Raw genomic sequence first — 22,801 nt, forward strand, 5'->3', positions numbered from 1 at the left:
CTCTGTGCGTGTCCGTCACCTGTTCCCCAGCCCTCAATCAGTGCAGACCAGGCCACCAGCCCACACGCTGGTGTGGCACTGACCTTCAATGACCACCAGACCCGTGGTTCTCCACCAAGGCACTCACCGCTGCAGGGCCAGCTGTTCCAACACTTCCACGTCTGTGCCTCACCCGTCCAGTGACACGGACACTCTGAGGGGCACCTGGGCCAGGGTTCTGTGCACAGGCTCTGCCCGTGCTTCTGACCTGCTGCCCGGGCCCAGGATGCATCGTCTCCCCTTTGCACAGATGGGGAAACTGAGGCTCAGACAGGAGAGAAAACCTATTGGGGCCCCCGGTAGGGAGGAGATCTGAGGCTTTGGAATGGGGTCCCCTCTGGCCCACTGACCCCTCAGCTCCAGGTGGCTGAGAAAATGGAGGCCAGTGGCACTGGGGTGCCCCGAGGCAAAGAGAAAGGGGCACAGCTCGATGATGCCCTCCCAGGCCCCATCCCAGCCAGGCGAGTGGGCACAGTGCAGAAAGCCAACCTCAGCCTCACCGTGCCTTCTAAAAGTTCCAGAACTTTCCAGCCAGGGTGTAGTCACAGGCCGGAGCGTCACCTCGCCTGGGAGCCTGTGGGAAAGATCCAGGTCCACACCAGGCCCACTGTGCCGGTCGGAACCGACCTGTCCCGGGTGGTTGGCACACAGTTCAGGTAGAGAAGCCCCAAGCCGGGGGAAGAAGCCACAGCATGGGGGCGCGGCCCCCCAGGAAAGTTCTCTGAACCCCCCGCCCCAGTTCACCCGCCAGATGGGCTAACTAACCTCACAGTGCCCGAGCTGGAAGGACCAGAGACAGGAGCAAGTGGACAAGCACACACAGCCGGGGCCAGAGGCAGGTGCTCAGCTTCCCAGCGGGTGCTGCCTCCTCGCAGGGGCGGAGGTGGGTGCTGCAGATGTAATGAGCCCCCCAGAGGCTCCCCTCCTCCTGCTGGCTCCCCAGACTGGCTGCCAGAGACCTCATTTCCTATCTGTGAAAGCTGGGGACTTGGTTTCAGTCCCATGTCCTTATGATCCAAAAAAACCACACAAGATACCAAAACAGACGTTGGTGCCAAGGCAGAGACGTCCTCTGCACGGGAGGGAGGGGGTGATGCGTCTCCCCCCCCACTTGTTCCAGGCACAGCGTGTGCCCGCCGCGCTTCTGCGGGTCTGCATGTGTGTGCGTGTGCGTGCGTGTGTCCGTAGGTCTGCATTTGTGCGCTCATGGCTGCGTGCACGTGTGGCGTTGTGTGTTGTGGGTTTGTGCTGGATGTTCGTGCCCGTGTGCACCCCCTGTGTGCATGTGTTCACGTGTGAGCATGGGTGTGAGCCACACACACATTTATAGGACCCATGCTTGCATATGTGTCTGTGTGACGTGTGTGTTCATGTGTGTGCAAGTGCATGGGCTGTGTGTTTATGGTGCGTGCATGCGTGTGTGCACGTGTGGAACTTCAGGTGACTTAAAGGTGCAACTGGGAGAAGAAGGGGATTGAAAAACCCAGGAAATCCTCGGCCCTCGGGGATTTAACACGCGGCTTTGATCGGCCATCGGCCGGGAGAATTGATCATTTTCCTGGGGCAAAAATGTCCGGGCGGCGCTGAGCCGTGGGGAGCCCGGCTGACCAGCCAGAGGTGAGCAGTGTCTTTCTGGAAAATGGCCTCTAGAGAGTCCCCCCGGCTGTGCCAACAATGGAAAAATGGGGTGACTGAGAATTGACTGGTCTTTAGTCAGAAAAAGGAGCCCGGGAGTGGGTTAAGAGCGCGTGGCCCTGGCTCAGGTCTGTGACTCCAGGGGACCCTGTGACACGTAGCTGTCAGAGGAGAGCAGGGCAGCAGTGGCCTGGTGGCCCCCGTCTGTACCATGGCACACTGCATCCCTGCAGGCTTCTGGGAGCGAGGGACACACTGGTACTGTGGAGGTGGCCTGGGCCTGCCTGAGTCACCAAGTGTCCAAGAGAGTAGCTTCACCTTCCACTGCTCCCGTCTCCTTTTGAGGGCCAGAGTTGGTGGCAGAGACAGTATCCCTGATTCTTACAGGTCTCGTCTGATTTCTTGGACCTGCAGTAACTGTATCAGATAAAAAAAAAAATGGGGGATGTTGGTGGCAGTTAAAATTATAAATGCGTAAAAACTATTAATAAAAATAGTGTAATGGCTCCTATTAAGTAAAATGATGCTTATATTAAATGATGAGGTTCCCCACCGCCAGGAAGTGCTTCCTGGTAAAATTCTGCAAATCCCAAAGAGGCAGCTAAGCGGTCACCTCCCCTGAGAAATCTTCCCAGCCCTTGTCAGCAAGAACTTGGAACCGCAGGGTGCGCCTGTCCCCGGCTGCCCCAGGTTCTAGGAGAGCCCTGGCACCCTGGCCCCAGCACCCGGGCCCCCAGGCACAGCTCTGGAGGTCAGTGTCACAGGCTCCTTCCTTTCAGACGTCCCTGTGAATGCCACCCTGCTCCGGGCCCCTGGAGAGCTCTTTTCTCAGTTTTGGATAAAAGTGATCTGGCCTTTGTTTAATTTCTTATAAAACATTAGAAAGCTGCGACTGTCCTCTCTGGGGACCGGCTCCTGTCCCCAGCAGCAATGCCCTTGAAGCTTCCCGAGGCTCCTGCCCGGCTCAGCTGCCGCCTGCTTCTTCTCAAAGCGTCTGGCTCTCCCTGGAAACCCAGCCGCTGCCCTGGATCCGTCCTGGCCACAGCTCGGACGCCCCAGTCCTCCTGTCACCCCCCGTCTCTCCCCCGCCTTTCCCAAGGCACCTCAGCAGGTCACCGCCGTGCCTTGGGGGTGAGGGCATCCTGACAGCGAAGGCTCAGGACTCCCCTCCCCCTGTTTCACCCCCCGCTGCTCTTCCGTGCCCAGGACCACGCCAACTAAGAGTCTCATAAAGAGCCGTGGGGCCTCCTGACCTTGGCTCCAGGTCTCCAGTGGCCTTGGCTCCTGAGCCTGGGTGACACCCGCCAGCAGCTCCAGGCAGCCTCTGACCCTGGGAAACTTGCATCCTCCTCGGCCTCCCTGCCTCCTCTGCCCCTTCTCGGCTCCTGCCGCCTGGCCTGCCGTCCTCCCCTGAGTCCACTTGGCCCCCCACCCATGGGGTCCTGGCTGCTCCGCTCACGACCCCCTCTCATGGCTCGCGGAACCCGCAGGCCCAGGCCGAAGACAGACTCCTCTCCTGAGCCTCCGACCCACGCACCAGCCTCCTGGAGGCAGCTGCCCCTGCAGGTCCTATGGGTGCCCCGAACGCCACACCCTGGGAAGGCCCTCGGCTCCTCCCACCTTTGCCCCCCGCAGGGCTTCCAGCCAGCACCCTGTCCTGGGGCATCACGGGCGCCCACCTTTCACTCCCACCTAGGGTGACTCCCACACCTGGAGCCCAGTTCTCCTTTCCACCCCTCGGCCACCGCCTCCTCCTGGCCAGGAGAGGCCGCCTCGTGCGTTGGCTCCACCAGGACCAGCGCAGGCCTCCCTCCTGCCCGCCCGCCCCACCCACGCCCTGTGGACAGTGGGCTCCAGAAGGCGCCCGGCCGCCTCGCCTGGTAAGGAAGACCCACTGTGCGCCAGGCCCCGTGCTCAGCTGGAGGATCCGGGCCTTCTGCAGTCCACACTCCAGCAGAAGACATCAGGTGACACGGGTCACGAAGCCCTGTGGATACCTGCTACCAGGAAGGAGAAGTTCAGGGAAGGGGATGGTGGGGGGAGACCTGACACAGAGAGGTCGGGGAGGTGTCTCTGAGTAGGTGACATCCGAGCCAAGACATGAATGAAGTCGGCAAGTGAACCCGCAGGGTCTCTGGAGACAGCACATTCCAGGAAGAGAGAATAGCCGTGCCAAAGCCCTGGGGCCGCTGGGATACAGCACGTTTCCAGGAACAGCAGCTGTTCACTTTCTGTGCCCGAGCTGCTCTGAGTTCCGACAACCACTCGCTCACCTCTAATCCTCTGCACACTCCACTAAGAATCTACTCCCTGGTTCCCCTGGTTAGCCTTTACTGAGATCTTAGATTCAACTCCAGCATCCTGTCCTGCAGAGCCCAGTGCAGGACCTCACCCACGCCGGCTGAGAGGCCCTCTGAGTCCAAGACCCTCATGTGCCATGTGGCTCAGTAGGTCACATGTGACTGCTGGGGGCTCTTGTTGGTGCTTCGTGGAGCAGGGACTGTCTGATTTACTACTGTGACCTGAGACCCTGACGTGAGGAGGAGTTCGGTGCCTATTCTGAGCCTCTCCTGCTACCTGACCATCCACCCCAAGTGTCGTGCCATCAAACAATGACTTCTTCCTGCTCTCAGGCTCCGTGGCCACCACTTGGGTGTGACCCCTGTTCCACGGTGTCTGAAGGCTGCCCCAGAGTTCACCTGCCTGGCCTCTGGGCTGGGCACAGCTGGGACTGATGGAGCCCATAGTGGCCTTGAGCAGGGACCAGGCTTCTCGCAGGTCCACAGCTGGATTCTCAGAGGGAGTGCCCTGAAGGCCAGGGGACACTCCAAGAGAACCTGGCCATGCCGCACACGTGGCCTTTCACGACTGGGCCTTAGACGCCTAGGGCAGCTCCCCAGCATGCTCTGGGCAGAGGCAGTGAGCGGTCAGCCGTCCAGGGGAGGGGGCCAGGCCCACCTCTGGGTGGATCACCGTGACCAGCCTCTGCCCAGATCATGGACTCCCCAGGGGCTTCCTGGACACCTCCCTGGTGGTCCTCACGATATTCCGGCATCATGAAGAAACCGAGGCACAGAGAAAGCTGTGTGTCCCAGGCTGCCTGACAAGAGCCTCACGGTCAGCACCGTGCTGGCCAGGACAGGGTCACTGCCCGTCCCTAGGGTGGCCAGCAGCGTCTCACCAGCTGGCACCAATGACGTGCCAGGCATTGTGGTTACACGCTGAGTATTAGTCCATTTCCTCTTCATGACTGGCCAATAGGTGATAGTTATCATCCTTAACTTTACGGGAAAGTTGAAACTGAGTCATAAAGAAGACAGAGAGGAGCCGCCTGGGATTAGGCCAGGCAAGAGAGACCACTGCTGTGGCACACAGTTTAAAAAGATGAAAAAAAAAGTCCTCAGTCATAGAGCCAAATAATATTTTCAAAATAAAAATTAAAGTAAAAAAATCCAAAATACACAAGATGTCAACATTTTAAATAAAGATGAGGGCATCCTAGTCTAGACAACTCAAACTCTCCTGGACCTAGAGACCCATGAGCCCAGCAGAAATGCTATGGTCATGGGCTACTGAATTCTGGGGTGGTTTGTTACACAGCATCTCTGCAGCCATTGCTGACTGTTACAAAGTAACTGAGATTTGGACCCAGGCAGCCTATGATCAGGATCCATATTATTAGCAGTTAAAATGCATTCTCTCTCTCATAAGGGCATATTCCTGGGCACCTGGGTTGGTTCAATATTCACACATTCTATTTCCAAGGGGAGGCTGGGGACCTCCATGAGTGCCATCTTCTAGGCCCCTTTGATCTGGCAGATGACCCAGACCCTGGCCCCTTCATTTTGGCTGAGACTTTAACGAGGCTGATTCCAAAGCCAGGTGCCACACCAGGAGCATGGCCCCCCAAGCCTGCAGCCCCCCTTTGTCAGAGACACAGGCGGGCAAGGTACAGTGCGTGGAGGGCAGCATAGCGTGCGGAGAATGTCATCCTGTGGCTCCGGCTTGAGGGCTTGGCTTGTGTCCCTGCAGCAAGGGGCTCTGGGGCCAAGTGTCTAATGGGGGACAGGCAGGCTGGGTCGGAGCTCAAGTTCCAACGGAGCCCACAGTGACTTAGCCCCCGGAGTCGAGTGGGCAGGAGCGTGAATCTCGCTTTGCCCAGACGTGGGACCACTGGACAGAGGCTGGCACGGTGATGCCCTAGGCCCTGGCCATGAGGACATCAGGAGGGTCATAGAGTCCGAGGGCATCGAGAGGGACAGAAGGGCTGAGCAGCCCCCACAAAGAGCCACACAGGCCCCCACAGCCAAGAGACCCCCAGGGCGGCAGTGGCCTCTGCGGAGCTGCGGAGTCACCCTCGATCCAGGTCCACGCCATCTTCAGGCGTCTGCCTTGCCCTCCCCGCAGGGCACGGCCACCGGGCAGGAAGAACTTCCCCGCTCTGCTGGCCTCTTCCCCTGCGCCCCAGAGCACCCCCAAGAATTGGGGGGAGGGAAACCGGAAGCCGCTAGAGGGACCCAGGAGCCCCCTCTCCCCCGGGTGGTGCAGTAGCCACCAGCCGCAGAGGAAGCCCCCCCCATGAAGACCGAAATGCGGGGTCACGTGGGCCCAGGATGTTTGGTTGAGCTGGTATTTGCCACTGGGAGCGCCTGGGGGGTCCCTGTCACCGTGAGGGATAAGAGATGTGGGGGGTCCATGCTTCACTTAGGGATGAGGCAACAGGAGCCCCTGAGCCATTTCAGGGAGCCCGGGAGACGGGAGCTGCTCTCCGGTTGCGCCTGCTGCCCGCAGCCTGGGTGAGGTCAGAAGGGACACGGTGGACACGGTGTCCTGGTGTCCTGACGCTGGGCCCGCTGCCTCGGGGCAGGGTGGAGGCAGCAGCTAGCCAGCCAGGTCTGGCCACAGCGAAGTCACCCCTGGTCTTGGGGCCGCCTAGCAGGGGACCACGTTTCTCAGCCCTTTGGTCAGGTTGGCACGCCACTCACCTGGGTCCTGGGGACGTGTGCAGAAGGGATGAGACAATGGGAGGTGTGCCTCCCCTCCCTCTCTCCCGATACCTATGCCAAGGTGACAACATCCTAGAGACAGAGGAGCCCGAAGGTGGAAGAATCCTGGGTGCTGAATGACCAGGTGGAGCAGAGTGCCCACGCCAGCCTCTCCCTCCCGAGAGCAGCCCCCCAGCAGGCTCGGTTATGAAAGCGCTGGAGACCAAACCTGCTTAGGAATCAGACATGGATTCTAGCCCAGCTTTCTCCTGCTTATTTGCTGTGCAACCTTGGACAAGTGACTCTACCTATCTGAGCCTCTGCCCCCTCGTATCTAAAAAGGATTTATAATCCTTCCACGTAGCTTTGCCAAGAGAATCCAACGTCACAGGCCCAGCACAGTGTTTGGTGCATAGTGGGTCTTCAGCCAAGGTCAGCTCCCTTCTTTCCCCCATTCCTGGCAGCCGTTGAGGCCGAGAGGCTGGCAGGCACCCCCCACCAAGCTGTGACGCAGACTCCAGTTTTTCTCTGGAGTGAGTGACAGGTTCAGGGAGGCGGAACACAACAAGCACTTGGAGTTCACATTCCCGGGCGATGTTGCCTTCCCAGGCTGGGACTGGGCTTATCCTGGAAAGGTCTCACCGGGAGGGGAACTCTCCTGACATCTGAGTCCACCCCCCCCAGGGCCGGGAAGACCTGGCCAGGGAACTCTTTCTCCTTGTCCTCAGCCCAGTCCAGGGCCAGAGCTGTGGGGCAGGGTTGTTGTGAGACCATGATGCCGGGTGGTGCAGCGGGATGACCAGCTCCTTCTTGCAGAAGGTCTGGGCCGCGGGAGGCCATCCCTGTGCGTCTGGGCCAGCCGCCCCCTGCCCACGCCGCCTGCCCACGCCCCCTGCCCGCGCCCCCTGCCCACGTCCCTTTCACAGACAAAGAACCAGAGGCCGGGAGAGGACGCGACTTATCTGCACGGAGGCAGGGAGGCAGCGGGGCCTCCGACAGGGCACCCGGAGGGCCTGCGGGGCACCAGCCCTTCCTGTGTCTCAGCTGGGACGGGGGAGGGGGCCACGGCCACAGTTCACGGTTACAACAGGCAGGACCTAGAGCGCATCCAAAGGACTTGCCTCCCACCCAGACCTTCCGTGGCTGCCGTGGGCTCAGGATCGGAGGGAGCCGGGATCCAGGAGCAGCGGCTGTCCCTCCCCCAGCTCCGTGGCTTGCCTGGCCCGCCTCGTCCTCAGCCTGACCCCTCTTGTTCTGTGTGTCCTGAGGGTCGTGACCCCTCCACTGGGTGGTGAGGCCCGTGGCCAGGGACGGGAGTGTGTTCAGGGCTCGCGCCTGGTCATGCTCGGTGGCGTCTGCCCATCACAGCAGAGCGGTCTCGTTCCCGATGCAAAATCCTTTCCTCCCCACTCTGAGGTGAGACAGCTTCTGGTCCTGCACCTCCAACGGCCCCTTCAGCTGGGCCACTTTGGGCAAGATATTGAGGTCTCTGAACCTCGATCCTCACTGCCAATGCAGCGCTGTGAGGAGTGGGTGTCTCGAGGAGCTGGATGGCAGAGGTGGCTTGGGAAGCCAGACACGGCAGGTCACCCAGCCAGCACCCAGTGGCCGTCTCCACCCCCCCACCCCCCCCAAGGAGGACCCCTCGGGGCCAAGAGGCACATTTGGTAGCATTTTGGACCAGGACCTTCTCTCGGCCTCCACTTTCCTGTCTCATGTCACAGAGGCTCACTCTGTTTGTCCCAAGTCTATTGAGTGCTGTTTGGGAAGTTCCCGTCCTGGAGCGCACGAGCTGACCTCCAGGGGTGGCCATGATTGAGGTGAGGCTGAGGAACTGTGTTGGGGGGCCCTGTGCGCGGGAGGACATCTCCATCTCACGTTTCCTTTCTTTTTGGAAACGTGCTCTTTCTATGTTGTTAAGGGATCCTCCTTCCTCAGCCTCCCGGTAGCTGTGGGCCTCACTGGCCACCCCAGGGGGACATGACCATTCCATGCACACACACACACACACACGCACATCCCATGCACAGGTGGGTTTTACTGTCCCCTCCCCAGTTTAAACTTGAAGACCACTCGGCACCACACGCTGGGTGAGGCACCAGTAGGTGACCCGGGGAGGAGGGGCTGGCGTTGGTGGGGGACAGACCACCTCTTCTTTAAGCACAGGAAATGCAAGGACACAGCTTCGTAACAAATCCACTTTAATTGATAGTGAACGAAGAGGTCCGGGACAGTGAGGGTGACAGGGTGAGACCAGGCCCCACACGCCTGTGGAGAGGTGGCTGGTCTGCTCCGAGGGTTCTGACTGGGAGGGTGGACAGCCAGGAGACAGAGCGGGGGAAGAGCTGCTGCACTGATGGCGGGCGGGGACAAGACGCAGGCGGGGGCCAGGTGTGCGGAGCCGGGGCCGGGGGCGTCTGCATTCACCTGTGGGCACATGTCCACACTGCCCACAGGGACCTCCCGGGGCAACAGGGGTCAGACGCCCCAGATCCCTGAAGAAGCATCGAGCGAGGGGGCGAAAGGGCCAGAGCTAGTCCTGCTTCTGCCACTTTGACTGGGTGACCTGGGCACGGATGGGGCTTACCTTCCTGGGCCTCCGAAAACTCACTCAGTGACTATTGTGGTTTCCTGTGACCTTAAACTTCAATATTTTTCAGGAGATTAGAACGTAAACTGTATCTGTTGACAGCTGGGCCTGGTGGTGCCCGCCCATAATCCCAGTGACTCAGGAGGCTGAGGCAGGAGGATCTCAATTTCAAAGCCAGCCTCAGCAACTTAGCAAGGCCCTAAGCAACTTAGTGAGACCCTTTCTCTTAAATAAAAAAATAAAAAGGGCTGGAGGTGCGGCTCAGTGGTTAGTGCCTTGGGGCTCCCAGTTCAGACCTGTGGCCTGGGCACCAGGAGAGGCCCGCAGGAGCCTTTCTCCTGCCCCCTCCCAGGCTCTGCTCTGACCTCAGCTGCCCCTCCTTTTGAGGCATCGAGGTGGACAGAGGCCAGAGCTGGGGATGTGAGCCCCTCACCCTCTCTGTTTCCTAGCACTCAGTAGGTGCTCAGTAAATGCTCCAGGAATGAACAGAGTAGAGGACAGCCCGCTCCCTGCGACAGAGCTCTGCCCTGATCTAGCTAGGAGGCAGGGCGGGCCTGGGCCACGTCACCTTCCCCTCCTGTCTCAGTGGCCGCCTGCCTGCCCAGAGGCCTGCAAGTGTCTGGGAACAGCGCGCTCCGCTCCCTTACAGGCCAATGGTTACGTGCAGACAGACCACGGGACCCTGTCGGGGAGCATGAGAGGAAGGTGTCCCCAGAGGAGGCAGGGAATCTGAAGTTGGGGCCCTAGGCAAGGACGGGTGGCGAGGCTTCCCTGTCTACCACTAACACAGCACGAGCTGCAAAGGAAGCCACGGGGGTCAGACCGCAGCCCCAAGGGCGTGGCTCATGTGGGCGTGGCCTGGGTGGGCTGGTGGGCGTGGCCTGGGAGGGCGTGGCCTGGTGGGCGCGCCGCCCCTCCCCCCCCCCACACACACACACTGGCTCGACATCCGGCAGCAGCAGGTGGGTGGACATGGCCGCCAGGGTCCCCCTGCCGGAAGCCGCTCCTGTCCAGCTGTTGGACTCTCAGTCCGCAACTTGTCCTCGGAGGCTCCCGACCTCTAGCATCAGCTTGTCTTCCAACCCAGCGACCGGAAGGCTCCAACTCAGGGCCTGCATCGGTCCTGACAGCTCCTGGTTGGCCCCTGTCCCCAGGGATATGTTGGTCTTCCCACGGAGCAGCCGAAGTCCGGGGAAGCCACGGACAAGAGGGAAGTGGCGAGGGCAGAATGCTCAGGGCCCGGCGCCTGGGCCTCGGGCTGGTGCCAAAGGTCTTTGAACACGATGCTGCTGAGCTCTTGGGGACACCGCAGCGGGCGTCTGGGGCCACCTCCCTTAAGGCACTGCCCGAGCCCCTCCCCTGGGTCCCTCCCTCTCACTGGATGGTGCACTTGTCCCTCTCGCGGGCCTGGCCCTCCCGAAGGACCTTGGCCTTGATGTACTTGAGGTCACTGTTGACGCTGGGGCGGCGGGCGAAGGGCGACACCATGCCGTAGGCGCCCGTGTCCTTGACGCGGCGCATGCAGAAGGGCCGGGGGTGGAAGGCGTCGCCGTGCTGCACCGAGATCTTGCGGTGCAGCGCGGGGCTCATCTCGTGGGGCAGCTTGGCCATGCTGAAGAGCACGTAGAACATCTCGTCCACGTTGGTGTTCTTCTTGGCCGACACCTCGAAGTAGGCACAGTTCTCGTCGCCCGACACCAGCAGCTCGGCCTCGGTGGCGGGCACCTGGCGGCACAGCTCGCCGTGGTCGTTCTTGTTGCCGCAGATGACCATGGGCAGCTCGGCCGCCTCCTTGGTCTTATTCTTCAGGCAGGACTTGACCTCCAGGATCTGCTTTTGGAGGCGCTTGACCTCGTCGAAGGACTCCCGGTTGTCCAGGCTGAAGACCAGGATGAAGACGTCGCCTGCGGGAGAGAGCGAGGCGTGAGCGCGCGCGCCCTCCCAGCCGCTCCCCCGCAGAGTGAGGGAACCCCCGCGGCTCTGGGGTAGCGGCTGTTACTCTCCCCATCTGAACGTGACTGCAGGGCTGGAGGCAGGGGACCTGAGCACTTGAGGGGACTGTAGAGTGTTAGCAATTTCAAGGATGCTCTCAGATTTCAGGAGAGTCGAGTCCTGCCTGTCCTGCTCAGTGCATGTCCCCGGGACACGCAGCAGGAGCTCAGCAAACACCCGTGGCCATAGTTAAGGTCCAGATGCTGGCACCAAGGGCCCCAGGTGCGCATGCTCCTCCTCTGCTTACACCTGGCCTGGGGTGGCCTGCGACTCTCCAGCTCAGTTTCCTACCTGGACAACCTACTGGGTTATCTTGAGAGTTCCTGGAGATAATGAATGCAGGTGGCACGCACTCAGCCTTCTCGAATGTCAGTGATGACAAGGACAGGCAGCTCTTCGAGCTCCCTGTTGGCTGCTCCCTAACTTCTCACAGCACCTCCGTGAGGGAGATTTCATTACTTTCCTGTTACAGGTGAGCAAACCAAGCTCAGAAAGGGCAAGCAACCTGTCCAAGGTCACACAGCTTAAATGCCAAGCCAGGATTGCAACCCGATTCTGTCCTCGTCTGGCCCACGCCTGGCACACAGTAGGTGCTCTCTCTTCTTGAATAAACCATGAAATGAGCAGGTGAACATTACCTCCAAGGCCCTTGTTTCCTCTATTACAACTCTCGGCATCACTTAAAACAGTGACTCTGAACAGTGACTGGAAGCGGGAGGGGGCGGCAAGTGTGTGGCCAGCACCTCCACGCTCCTGCCCAGGTCACAGTTCCTATGACGGTCACCATCTCATTCTCCAGGCTTCTTCTCACTTTCGCTTAGACTCAGAGTCCCTGTCTCACAGGCGAGGGAACAGGCTCAGAGGAGGTGGCCCTGGGACTCATCCTCGGGAGGAGATGGACAAGCCCAGCTTCTGGCGGAACCACCACCTTCTCCCTCTGGGCCCAGGGCCCACTGGTCCCCTATAATTGAGCATGTCATGTTCAGAACAGCGTCTGGCTGCAGTGTGCTCTGAACAGGGGGATCAGGGGCACGGGACTCCATCCCAGGTGGGGCCTGCACTCAGTGCTGGCCACAAGGCTGGCTGGGCCCAGGTGGGGCCTGTGAAGGACCTCAATGTTTTGAAGGGCACCAGCAAGGCAGCCCCAGCCCACCCACCGCTTCTGCCCTGGCAGCCAGCCCGTCCCATCAGGCTCATCTCAGCCCCCGAGGACGCGGCAGCCTGACATTTTTAAACGCGACACGGACGCCAAGCACCAAAAGCCCGACAGGGCGGCAGCTGGAGAGAGAGCCAGCAGCTGGAGAGAGAGCCGGCAGCGGGATTAATGGCTTCCAGAATTCCCTGCACACCAGCCCCAGGTCGGAAAACGAGGCACGGGCTGGAGAGGGAACAAAGCACCGCAGCAGATGTGCTCAGAGCGCCCGCGCACGCCCGCGCAGCACAGACACACCAGGGCGCTGGAGGCCGCAGGAACACGCATCTGAATGCCAATGTGCTCATGGAGGGACTGGAGGAGTCACCCTAGACTGAGGGGGCAGCCACGGGGGGACGCAGCGGCCCTGATGGGGACTCGGTCCCCGGCCCCGTCCTCTCTGTAGCGTGGGATGGAGGTGCGTCTGTGTAACTGGAAACTAACTGAAAACACACTCGGTCCTTCCCTGTGTCTCCCCGCACCTCCCTGTGATACCCGTCCCCAGAGCCCTCCCCAAGACTGGAAAAGCAGACGCCAGTGACACCCGCTGGGCTGAAGGAGGCCCCTGTGCTTTCTTTCTATGCTCACGGTCACACAGGGGACTGAGGTCATGCCTGCAGGGAGGGTGAGACGCCAGAAGGCCACACATCTAACTGCCAACCAAAGGCCGAGCCAGGATCTGAACCCAGGGCCACCCAGGGCCCCCGTCTACGTGCTCCCTCTCTAGAATATGGGTGAGGTGGGGGTCTGGGAGCAACCTAGGTCAGAGGATCAGCAAGGAGGCCTGGAGGAGGAAGCCACATGCCCGGGGCACTCACCTTGGGTCACCTATGAGCCTCCGCCCTGGTCAGGTGTGGAAAGAGGTGGGCAGGACATGGCTCCCCGAGCAGCAGGCTCTCAGTTGTAATGCTATTTCAGTGCTACCTGGAGTCCCTTGATCACACCCTCCCCTCTGCCCAGCAAAGGGAGGGACACGGTGGGACATGACAGTGTAACCGTATTGGGCACACTAGGAACATCAATTTTAAAGCCCAGCATTTATTGAGCACTTAATGTCTGCTCACCAAGCACTTTACACGTATTAACTCATTTAATTCTCACGGGACCTTTGAGCCGGGTGTGCACGTGATCCCAGTTTCCAGAAGAGAAAACAGAGGCACAGAGAGATAAAGTCACTTGCCCCACAGGCCCAAACCAGGAAGCAGTGGAACCAGGACTGGGCCCCAGGCTGCCTCTGGACCTGCCCTCTCAGCTGCTTGATGTGCTGGCCAAGGGGACATCTGCAGGAGCTCCCCCTGCACCTCCGCCCCGGTGGTAAAGGAGAGCCAGCCAGCCCAGCCAGCCACCTGGAACAAGTCACTTAACCTCTCAGCCTTGTTTCCCTGTGAGCGGAGGCAAGCGCTTGTCTGGAATTTAGCTGCGAGGATCACGCCCTGCCCACGGCTCCCATGCGTGGAGCTGCTGCCCTCACCACCTGGTTGTTACTACAGGGTCCCTTCCTTTTGCCTGACAGCTGCCTGGGTCCTGCCCTGACCCCTGGGGAAGTGGCAAAGGCCTGAAAGGTCAGGAACCTGAGCCCAGATGTGGTCCCCAAGGCTCTGCCGGGTCTACTCCCTGAGCGGGGAGGTGGCAGCTTGACACAGCTCTGTCCCCTGGGCAGGAAGATCCCCAGTCCAGTCAGCTCCCGGCATGGCGCTGCCACCCGCCGCACCACCCGCGGTCTCACCTGTGAGGATGGACAGCCTCCGCATGGCGGGGAAGGGGTGGTTGCCAGAGGTATCCAGGATGTCCAGCTGGTACATGTCGCCGCGGATGTTGTAGACCTTGCGGTGGAAGTCCTCGATGGTGGGGGTGTACTGGTCCTCGAAGCGGCCATTGAGGAAGCGGGAGACGATGGAGCTCTTGCCCACCCTGGAGGCGCCCAGCACCACCATGCGGTAGGAGTTCTTGGCGGGCACGCTCAGCGTGCAGTTCCCGCTGGACAAGGTCTTCATCATGGCTCGGGGCTGCGGCAAAGCGAGGGGCAGGCGTCAGGAGGCCGGGGCCCAGCCCAGCCCTGCCCCCCTGGTCGTGGGCCCAGGCCTCCCCAACCCGCGCCCCCGCCTGGGTCTCAGTTTTCTGTCTGCAAAATTGCACCCGCGCCACCCGCGTCTGCGCCCTGGCCTTTCTTTACCCCTGTCCAGCCGCTCGCCCACTCGGTCACCCTCTGTCCACGCAGCCCCTGTCTGAGGGCAGCACGGATGTGAAGCCCCGCCTCCCCGCCAGCGGCGGTCCGCGGAGGGTTCCGCACAGGACTGGTCCTCAGAGAAGCTAAGCACAGTTGGAACCAGGCCTTCTGTCCCCAGCCTCTCCAGAGGCCCTGGTCCTGGGCTTGATCCAGAGGGTCCTCACATGCATCTAAGGGTGCTGTGGCCCAGAAGGAGGGAAAGGCCACGGGGAGGGGAGGACTCCCCTCGGGCCTGAGCTTGGTGTGCCCAAGGTGGCCCCCACCCCAGTGCCCCAGTCTCCTCTCCCACCCTCACTTCCAGCCTCCCCACCCGGGCCACCAGCCTCCTCTCTGCTTCCTGCCCAGATTCTCACCTCCCAGCCCCGGGACAACTGGACCTTCCCCCACACCTCCCGGGGCCACCGGAGCCTCTTGGCCTCATGGGAAAAGCTAAAACAGATCCAAACTCTGAACCCCAAGTGGAGACAAGCAAGCAGCCAGCCCCTGAGGACCACCCAGCCCAGCCCACCTCCCTTGGCCATGTCTTCCTCTGACAGCACCACCAGAATTCCCCCAGGACCCCGGGACCCCACCCTCTGTTCACACTAGTTCCTCCCCCAGTTACCCTCCCCCTCTCCCTGCAGGGTCTCCTTCAAATGCCTCCGGTCCCACAGGACTCCCTCCCGTCTAGGGAGCTCTCCAATCCCAGAACTGCCCAGGGCACTGACCTACTGGGGCAGCAACACCCTGGCCTCTGCAAGGCGGGGTGCCACCTGAGGCTCCTGGCTGGGTGGCCAGTGAGGGCCACATGCCAGAGAAAGGGTCGCTGTGCAGCTCCCTGTGCAAGGAAGGCGCTGTCTCACCTCAACAAAGGGCTCTGTGTGCTCAGCTGTGGCCAGCGCCCCTGGGTGCCCGGTGCCCCTGGGTGCCTGGTCAGCAGCCTCAGGGCCTCACCCATTAACCCCAAGGTAATTGCCATCATTTCCTGTCTATGAAAGGCCACCTGCCCCTGGCAATGGCGAGACCTCCTGGGAGTGAGTCCCTGGCACGTGCCCACACCTCGCAGCCCGGCCCGAGAGCCCCTGAGCAGCGACCGTCCTCAAGACACCCTCATGAAAGCTCTGTTATTTATTTATTTATTTATTTTAGAGCCCTGGCTGGTGGCGTCTGTCATCTCCAGGGGTGCACACTCCTGTCACGGCCAACTCCCAGCTGCCAGCGTGACCTCAACAGATGAACCGCAGAGATGCACGCAATAGGCGAGCTTGGCCCCCGGCCCCAGGCCCCAGGCCTCAGCCACAATGATGGTCCACCAGCCAAGCCCAGGCTGTGCCAAGGACGGTGCTAAGTATAGAGCCGTGATGACAGCTGACATTGATTTTGCCTTTAGCATTGTCAGTGTCCTGAGGGCTGCACATATAGTCACCAGCTCATCCTTCCAGTAACACCAGAAGGTCAGTGGCGAGAAAACAGAGGCACAGAGAGGTTAAGTCACTTGATCACACTTGTTCAGCCAGTGACCGGCAGAGGGGGACTGGACCCCAGGCACCCGCCTCTCTCCCGCACTTTACAGATAAGGGCCCCGTGATCACAAGACTATGGCATGCGCCCCCTGGGTTAATGAGGGCCTGGGTGGAGAGGCCAAGCCCGGACCTCCCAGCGGCCTCTCCCTCACACCCGTGCCTACGGCCATGACTAACCCCAGCCCATAAGGAAGGGCCCCTGTGGTCTCCCCCAAGCCCCGCTCCAGGGACCTCGCCCTCGCCCTCGCCCCCAGCCTGGCTGGACGCCGAGGAGCTGGGGCAGGCGGCAGGACCGGCGCCGGCTCCCGTGGAGCTGGCTGAGCTCCTTCAAGCAGAAGGGGAGGCCCCACCTCAGGACAGCCCCCCCCCAAGTGCCCTGCAGGGAGCCCACTCTGCTGGTCACCTCGGTCTGGGCAGAAGAGAGGAAGGGGCCAGCAGCCCCAGGGACAGGTCCTGTCCATCACTGCCTTGGCCCAGCCTCAGCCCAGAGCCCCAGCCGGGACAGCTCCAGCGGGGACAGCGGGGACAGCGGGGGTGACACCAAGGACTGAATGAACTGGAGCGTGAGGGGAGGCAGCAGGGGCCGGAGAAGGAGGCGGAAGTGGGAAGGGGAGCCGGGCCAGAGCGGCAGGCAGGGGGAAGGTAACCAGAGGCTTTCTCCCCTGGGAAGCCAGCGCCTTCACATGGCCCCAGCCACGTGGGGCGGTGATGCTCCAGGCACCTGGAGGCCAGGTGACAGGCCTTCCCCCGCCCCCACAGCCTCCCTCCGCCTCCCTCCCCAGGGGGGGGGAGCGCTGCGGGGACCTGTGGCCGGCAGCCTCTGCCCTCAGCCAGGCAGACCCCACAGGGAGGAGCAGGCAGGGCTCAGAGTTTGGGGGCCTTTTGAGAGTCTGGTATCCAATCTTGGAGGCCCAGAGACTGAACAGAACACCTGGATGTGGGCACTGACTGCTGAGTCCCCACAGGGCCATTCTGAGGGCAGCTGGGAGGCAGAATGTCCCTGGAACAGGAGCAGAGATGGGGTGCAGCTGACCAGCAGGCACCTCTCGCACCAGGCATGTGCCTTATTCCCATGACTTCACAACAGTCCAAGAGGAGGGTTCCCCATGGGCCACTTGACTGATGGGATCACCGATGCTCAGAGAGGTTGAGTCACTTGCCCTGGGTCACACAGCAGATGACTGGCTGGGCTGGGCTGAGAGCAGGCTTTTAGGCTCCAAAGCCTGGGCGCTCGGCACTGTGAAAACGCACCCCTCGGCCAACAGCGGAGTCTGACTCAGTGAAGCGTCAGCTGGCAACAGGCGCAACAGACCCCAGGCACATTTTATCCTTATTCCCTCTGTCCCTCCAGGCAGCTGGGGGCAGTCACTACCCAGGACTCTCCTGCAAACTCTGCAAGTCAGCTCCCAGAGGGGCATCTTGGGTTTCCCTTCTGCCTTGCCTGTTCCCAGGGCCTGCCTGGAAGACAGGTCTGACAGGCAATGACAGCAGGATGAGTCTGGGTGTGCCCCTCCCCCGTGTGGTCCCCGGGGGGCTTGTCCCATCCTGCCCACCACTGCTCCGGTCCCTCCATTAGTGTGCACCCCAGCCTCTGGACACACGTCAGTCACTGGCCTCCGTGCCCTACCCCCAGGGTCCTGCGGACTTTGCAAAGCCAATCTCCCTGTCCTGGGCAGCTCTGGACGCAGAGAGCACACAGGCCGGAGCTCCCAGCAGACCAGCCCCGCCTCTCGCTGCCCACACCTGCTGCCCGGGTTGCACTGTTAAATAGGATGGTGCAGACACACCTAGCATGGAGCAGGGTCCAGTGGGAGGTCAAGAGGCTGCTGCTGACCCTGGACGCAGCAGTCTTAACAAACACGAGGTTCCTTTCTTTGAGACATTTTCTCTTGGAAACATGGGGCTACCTGGAGCAGCTAGATCTGGTGGAACTGGGGGTGCCGGCAGAGGACTAGCAGGGACCGACCCCATCTTGTCCTTCTGATGCTAGGGGAGGCCCGAATCAAGAGCCCCTGAGCTGGCTGTCCCTCCCCAGCCTGACCTCCCATCTTTCAGAGGTCCTGGACAACATCCTCCATCCTCCTCCCAGGGCTGGAGGCAAAGAGGGAGGCGACAAGTCCCTAGAGCTCTGGGAGGGGTCCTGGAGCCAGCAAGTACAGGAAGCCCTTCCCCAGCTCACTCTTAGCAGCTCAGGGGACTGTATGAGCAAGGGGCCCAGGACCTTCCTTCCTCGCGGGAGGTCCTTGCCAGGTCAGGGGAAGCCACCCACCCTTTTACCCCAGCACCCCCCCTCCATCTAGGTATACAGAGGCTGCAGCTCGCAGCAGGACTGTTTGGGAAGGCAGCGCTCCTCTCCCTGAGCAAGCTTCCCCCCTTTAACGGCCTATGATTCTCCATCTCTTACACGGAAGGCCCCTAGCACTAAACCCAACACATAGTAGAAGCTCAATAAATCTCTTTCCTGAGATAAGTCAAAAGTCTAGCGCCCAGGTTGACACAGACGAGGTGCTCCCATGTTTAATTCTCTCTCTAGACAGGCAAAGTTGCCAGATGGAGAGGGCACACAGTAGGTGCAAAAGCCACGTCAAGTTTCCCTGGCCTTGACGGCTTCTCTGAGCCCTTGCCGGATCTTCTCAGCTGCCCCACTTCACCCAGCACCTCAGCTCTGCTGGGGTGTTTGTCTCCTACCTGGGAAGGCCGGGCCGCCGGGCCTCTGGATCGGCTCGGGGGGCTGCCTGGAAGCGCCTGGAGGTGCGGAGAACCGCCTGCCGCTCCAGCCGCCGAGCCTCCCAGCGTCCGCGGCGGCTCCCGGGTCACTGCGCAGGGATCCTCCTCTGCGCGGCTCGGGGCGCCGGGCTGGGCGCGGCCGGCCGAGGAGGCGAGCGGAGCCGGGGCCCCATGGGTGGGCTCCGAGGGCTCAGCGGGGTCCGGGCACTGGGCGGGCTCCGGCTCGCCGTCGCCGGCCCTGCCGTGCCCTGACCCGGGGGCCTCCTGCTGAGCCAGGTGACCGGAGGCTTGGGGACGTCGGATCCGGGGTCCCGGCCTGGGGCTCCGGGGTGGGGGGAGGGATGGAGGGACGACTCCGGTCTTAAGGAGCGGCCCCCCGGAGACTCGGATCCTTCTGGGTGACTGTGGGTGTGTGCGTGGGTGCGCGTCCCAGGCTGGCTAGCCCGCCTTGGTCGCCTACGCTACCTTCTCCTGCCCAAAGGGGGTCTCCCGGGTGGGGACACAGGCGCTGCCGGCTCGGCCGCGGCCTCCTCCTCAGCCCGCAGCTCTGCAGCTCTGCCCGGCTGGAGCCCCGGCTCCCTGCTCCTTGCCAGGAGACGCCAGCCGCCGGAGGAGGAGCAGGGCGCTCGGCTCCGCGAGCGTGTGGGAGGAGGCCTTGAACGCCGCCCCAAGGTTCCGCGCTCCAAGTTAGCCGGAGCCGGCGCCGCCTCCCTGCTCGCCTCCTTTTCCCCCAGAGGAGGAGAACTTTCTGCGGGCTCGGCTCCTCCCTCCGCCCCTCTCCGGCTGGAGAACGCCCCCCTTTCCCCCTCAGAGCGAAGCTGCGGGTCCCTCCCCAGAGTGGTCGGAGCCCAAGCTCCCGATGGCGGCACCCGCGCCCTCTCCCGCCGGGCGAGCGTCGCCAGTGGTCCGGCCGCGCGGCGCCCACCTGCCCAGCAGCCCGCGAGCGACGGGTCCAGCCGCGGGCGCCCGGGCCTCCCTCCTCTGCCAGCCCCGCCCCCGAGCCCCGCCCCCGAGCCCCGCCCCCGCCGCTCCGACCAATGGGCAGAGGTCGCGCGGCCCGGCTCCGCCCCCGGCCCGCCCGCGCCCGCCCGGGCGCCGCAGTCTGCTGGTTCCGCGTGCCCAGGCGCGTGGGGCCGGGGCCGCGGGGACGGCCGAGGTTCTGGCGCGCGCACCGTGACCGGAAAGCGGCGCGGCACGAGCCTCGGAGGCTGACGTCTGCGCACGCACTCGCCCGCTCGCCTGCCCCGGCCGCAGGTGACCGGCTGGGTCCTCAGCGGACAGCGCTTAGGGGGCTCCTGGGAGCTACCCCCCGCCACGGAACCCCCAAGACCCTTCCAAATGCCCAATCTGCCCGCCCCGAGCCGTTGCCTCTTTCTTGAGGTCGCAATGCCAGCTGCACCCCGTGGACTGGCACATGGGCCGCGCACGTGCAATCTCGGGGGCGGGGTGGGGGCGCCCAGGAGTCACCTTGACCTAGCGCGACAGAGTGGGAAGTCTGCGCCTGTGCGGGTCTGAGAGCGCTGCACCCAGAGCCCTGCCCGGGGCTCCGTTGAGCCCCTGGGCAGCGCCTCTGTCGCCATATCCCCCACCCCTCCCCCACCCCCGTGTTGGGGATCGAATCCAAGCCTCGTGATTAATAGGCAGGCACCCGACCACTGAGCTACCCCAGCCGTCTCTTCACAGCGAAGGGTTTGCACGGGTCAGACGTCAGGGGATCTGACTGTGCCATATCTAGACACCACTTATTACTTAATATTTTCTTTAAATCCCAGATCCACTCTCCCCCACCCCCAACATATTTTTCAGAGACACGTTAATATCACTGCCTTAAATGGGAAACCAGTATGGCTTACCATAAATAGTCGGTACCAGTGGAATAAGCTCGATGGAAACAAAGCACAATTATTGGATTCTGGCTGGAATCTGTGTCCTGCCAAGGTTTGAGACGTGCCCTTAGTCAAAAGGGAGATGGGAAACGTTCCGACCATTCGCACCAGGGAGATTTTCCCCTTCATGTGTTCAGGAGGCTTCAAAGAGAATGTTCTCTGCGTTCCTCACTCCAAACCCTGAGCCTGGGGTGTCTACCCATGTTAGCCCCACCTCAGCACCTGGCTCCCCACCTGGGGACCTGGCTCCCCGCCTCATGACAGCAGTGAGACCTGGGAGCGCCAGCTCCCGCAGCTGTGAGCACCCACACCTCGGATCCTGGGCCAGTCCCAGGAAGTCTCTGGGCCTTGACTGGGTCAAGTATAAGAGGAACAAGATACTGCTGTGTCCACAGAGTGACAAAACTGCCAAAATGACCTTGACTTTGAGCCTAGAAAGTTGCTTGTCCTCCGGTCCTGGTACCTTCTCCAGCTGCTCCGGGGAGGCTGACCAGGAAGATGGGGAGAGTGGAGGTGGGGCGGCTGGGTGTTCAGAGGGCCCACCACTGTGCTCCTCGACTGTTCGGTACCCAGTCTACATCTCAGAGGGGCTGCGGGGATGTGTCCAAGGTCACAGGTTGGCAAGAGGCCGGGTCCTGGCCTAGGGCTCTTCCATGTCCAGACTTGGTCTTCTAGGAACTGGTTCTAGCCCCGGAGGGTTTGTGCTGAGCTTGACGCACACAGCCTCTGAGCCTTGACTGGCTGTGAACTTGGCGCCGGGAGGCTCGCTTCACCTGGGAAGCTGGGGTCAAGAGGACTCAGGCCACTGGGCCAGCTCCCATCATGGGTCTGTGGCAGGTGGCCAGCTGTGAACTGGCCCAAGAACCCATTACCGCTTCAGCTGAGTCCTCCTCCGAGCACACACTCCACTGGCCATGTCCCCATGGTGAGGGGAGCTGCACGTGGCACTGAGAGACCCTGGGAGAGCCCTCCACTTCTACCTCTGACTGCTGCGCTCTCCCTCCAGCCACCCAGTGCAGTTAATAAGCAGATGCACAGAAGGGACCAGTGCCCAGGGAACCTTCTTGTGGCATCAGCGCACCTCACACGCGTGCCCATGTCCCCATCCTCTCCACTGTCAGGACCAATTTGCTGTAGCTACCTGCCTCATTGGACTCTCTGTCAACCCCTTCTCCCACAGAAAACAGGACCACTTAAACCTTTTCCTAAAAATGCCATCCCCTGCTCAAGAACTTTCAATGGCTCCCCATTTGCCGCAGTCTGGCTGGGCACAAAATCACGAGCCACTCACAGCTTTGTAGATTCAAACAGCAATTCTTTATTCCCGAACTCACACCGGCACTCTACAGACACGTTCTGGGGGAATCCACGTTCTCTGCCCCAATCACGTTCTGGGCAAAATCCCAAATACTCTCTGAATCCCACGAGAACTCAACGAGAACTCAACGGGGAACTCAACGAGCAGGCACGCCTGAGGCAGCAGGATACGCCCTATTCCCAGCAGGGTACACCTTAAACCTGGAACCGCCCTAAACCCGGATTGTCCTAAACCGGGAATGCCCTAAACCCCGATCCGCCCTAAACCTGGATCCGCCCTGGTGCTTGAGCAAGGTCACCTTACATGCAATGACACTGCAAATGACCTGGGTCAATATGGAGAGTCCTTCCTCTGAGCAACATTGGGTAGGCTGACAAATAAATTGCCATGTGTCATTCTTACTTAGCAATGGCCCTCAGCACCCATTTCTTAAGGTATAAAATCTAAATTCCTTATGCTGGCACACGAAGCCTCTAACCAGGATCTGATTCTCACATGCCCTGCACTAGCCTTCACTCTGGCTAAATCGAACTACTGCCAGGTCCTTAAAGAAGTGGGACTTGCCCTCCTTCGGGTTTGTGTACACTGGTCCCCTACCTCGGGCACCCTGTTCTCTATCTCTACCTATTGGCATGACCTTCGCCTTTCTCCCCACAGACTTTCTCCTAGTCTCTCTGTCAGCAGGACCCTGTCCTCCTCGGGGCTCCG

The 22,801-nt window shown here is 61.4% G+C and overlaps 1 protein-coding gene across 2 annotated transcripts; it reads right to left on the minus strand.

Moving 5' to 3' along the window:
• Positions 1-8,877: 8,877 nt before the first annotated feature.
• On the minus strand, positions 8,878-19,863 carry Rasd2 (RASD family member 2). Of its 2 annotated transcripts, none has more exons than XM_071609552.1 (3): positions 19,815-19,863; positions 14,160-14,439; positions 8,878-11,153 (listed from the first exon to the last, which is right to left on the minus strand). In XM_071609552.1, the coding sequence occupies exons 2-3, from the start codon at positions 14,428-14,430 to the stop codon at positions 10,624-10,626; spliced, it is 801 nt and encodes a 266-aa protein (XP_071465653.1). In that variant the 5' UTR covers positions 14,431-14,439; positions 19,815-19,863; the 3' UTR covers positions 8,878-10,623. The 2 variants fall into 2 exon arrangements, with proteins under 2 accessions (XP_071465653.1, XP_027785755.1); XM_027929954.2 differs by lacking the exon at positions 19,815-19,863 and adding an exon at positions 18,851-19,327.
• Between the last annotated feature and the right edge of the window lie 2,938 nt (positions 19,864-22,801).

The sequence above is a fragment of the Marmota flaviventris genome, chromosome 3, assembly GCF_047511675.1.
Source record: "Marmota flaviventris isolate mMarFla1 chromosome 3, mMarFla1.hap1, whole genome shotgun sequence".
In the NCBI taxonomy this organism is placed as follows: domain Eukaryota; kingdom Metazoa; phylum Chordata; class Mammalia; order Rodentia; family Sciuridae; genus Marmota; species Marmota flaviventris.

What these genes read in the sequence shown, in the direction of transcription:
- Rasd2 (XM_071609552.1), bottom strand. Translation starts at nt 14,430, where the DNA reads ATGATGAAGACCTTGTCCAGCGGGAACTGCACGCTGAGCGTGCCCGCC. An exon ending in GAGGCTGTCCATCCTCACAG is followed by an intron (nt 11,154 to 14,159) that starts GTGAGACCGCGG and finishes TCTCTCCCGCAG; the next exon opens with GCGACGTCTTCATCCTGGTC.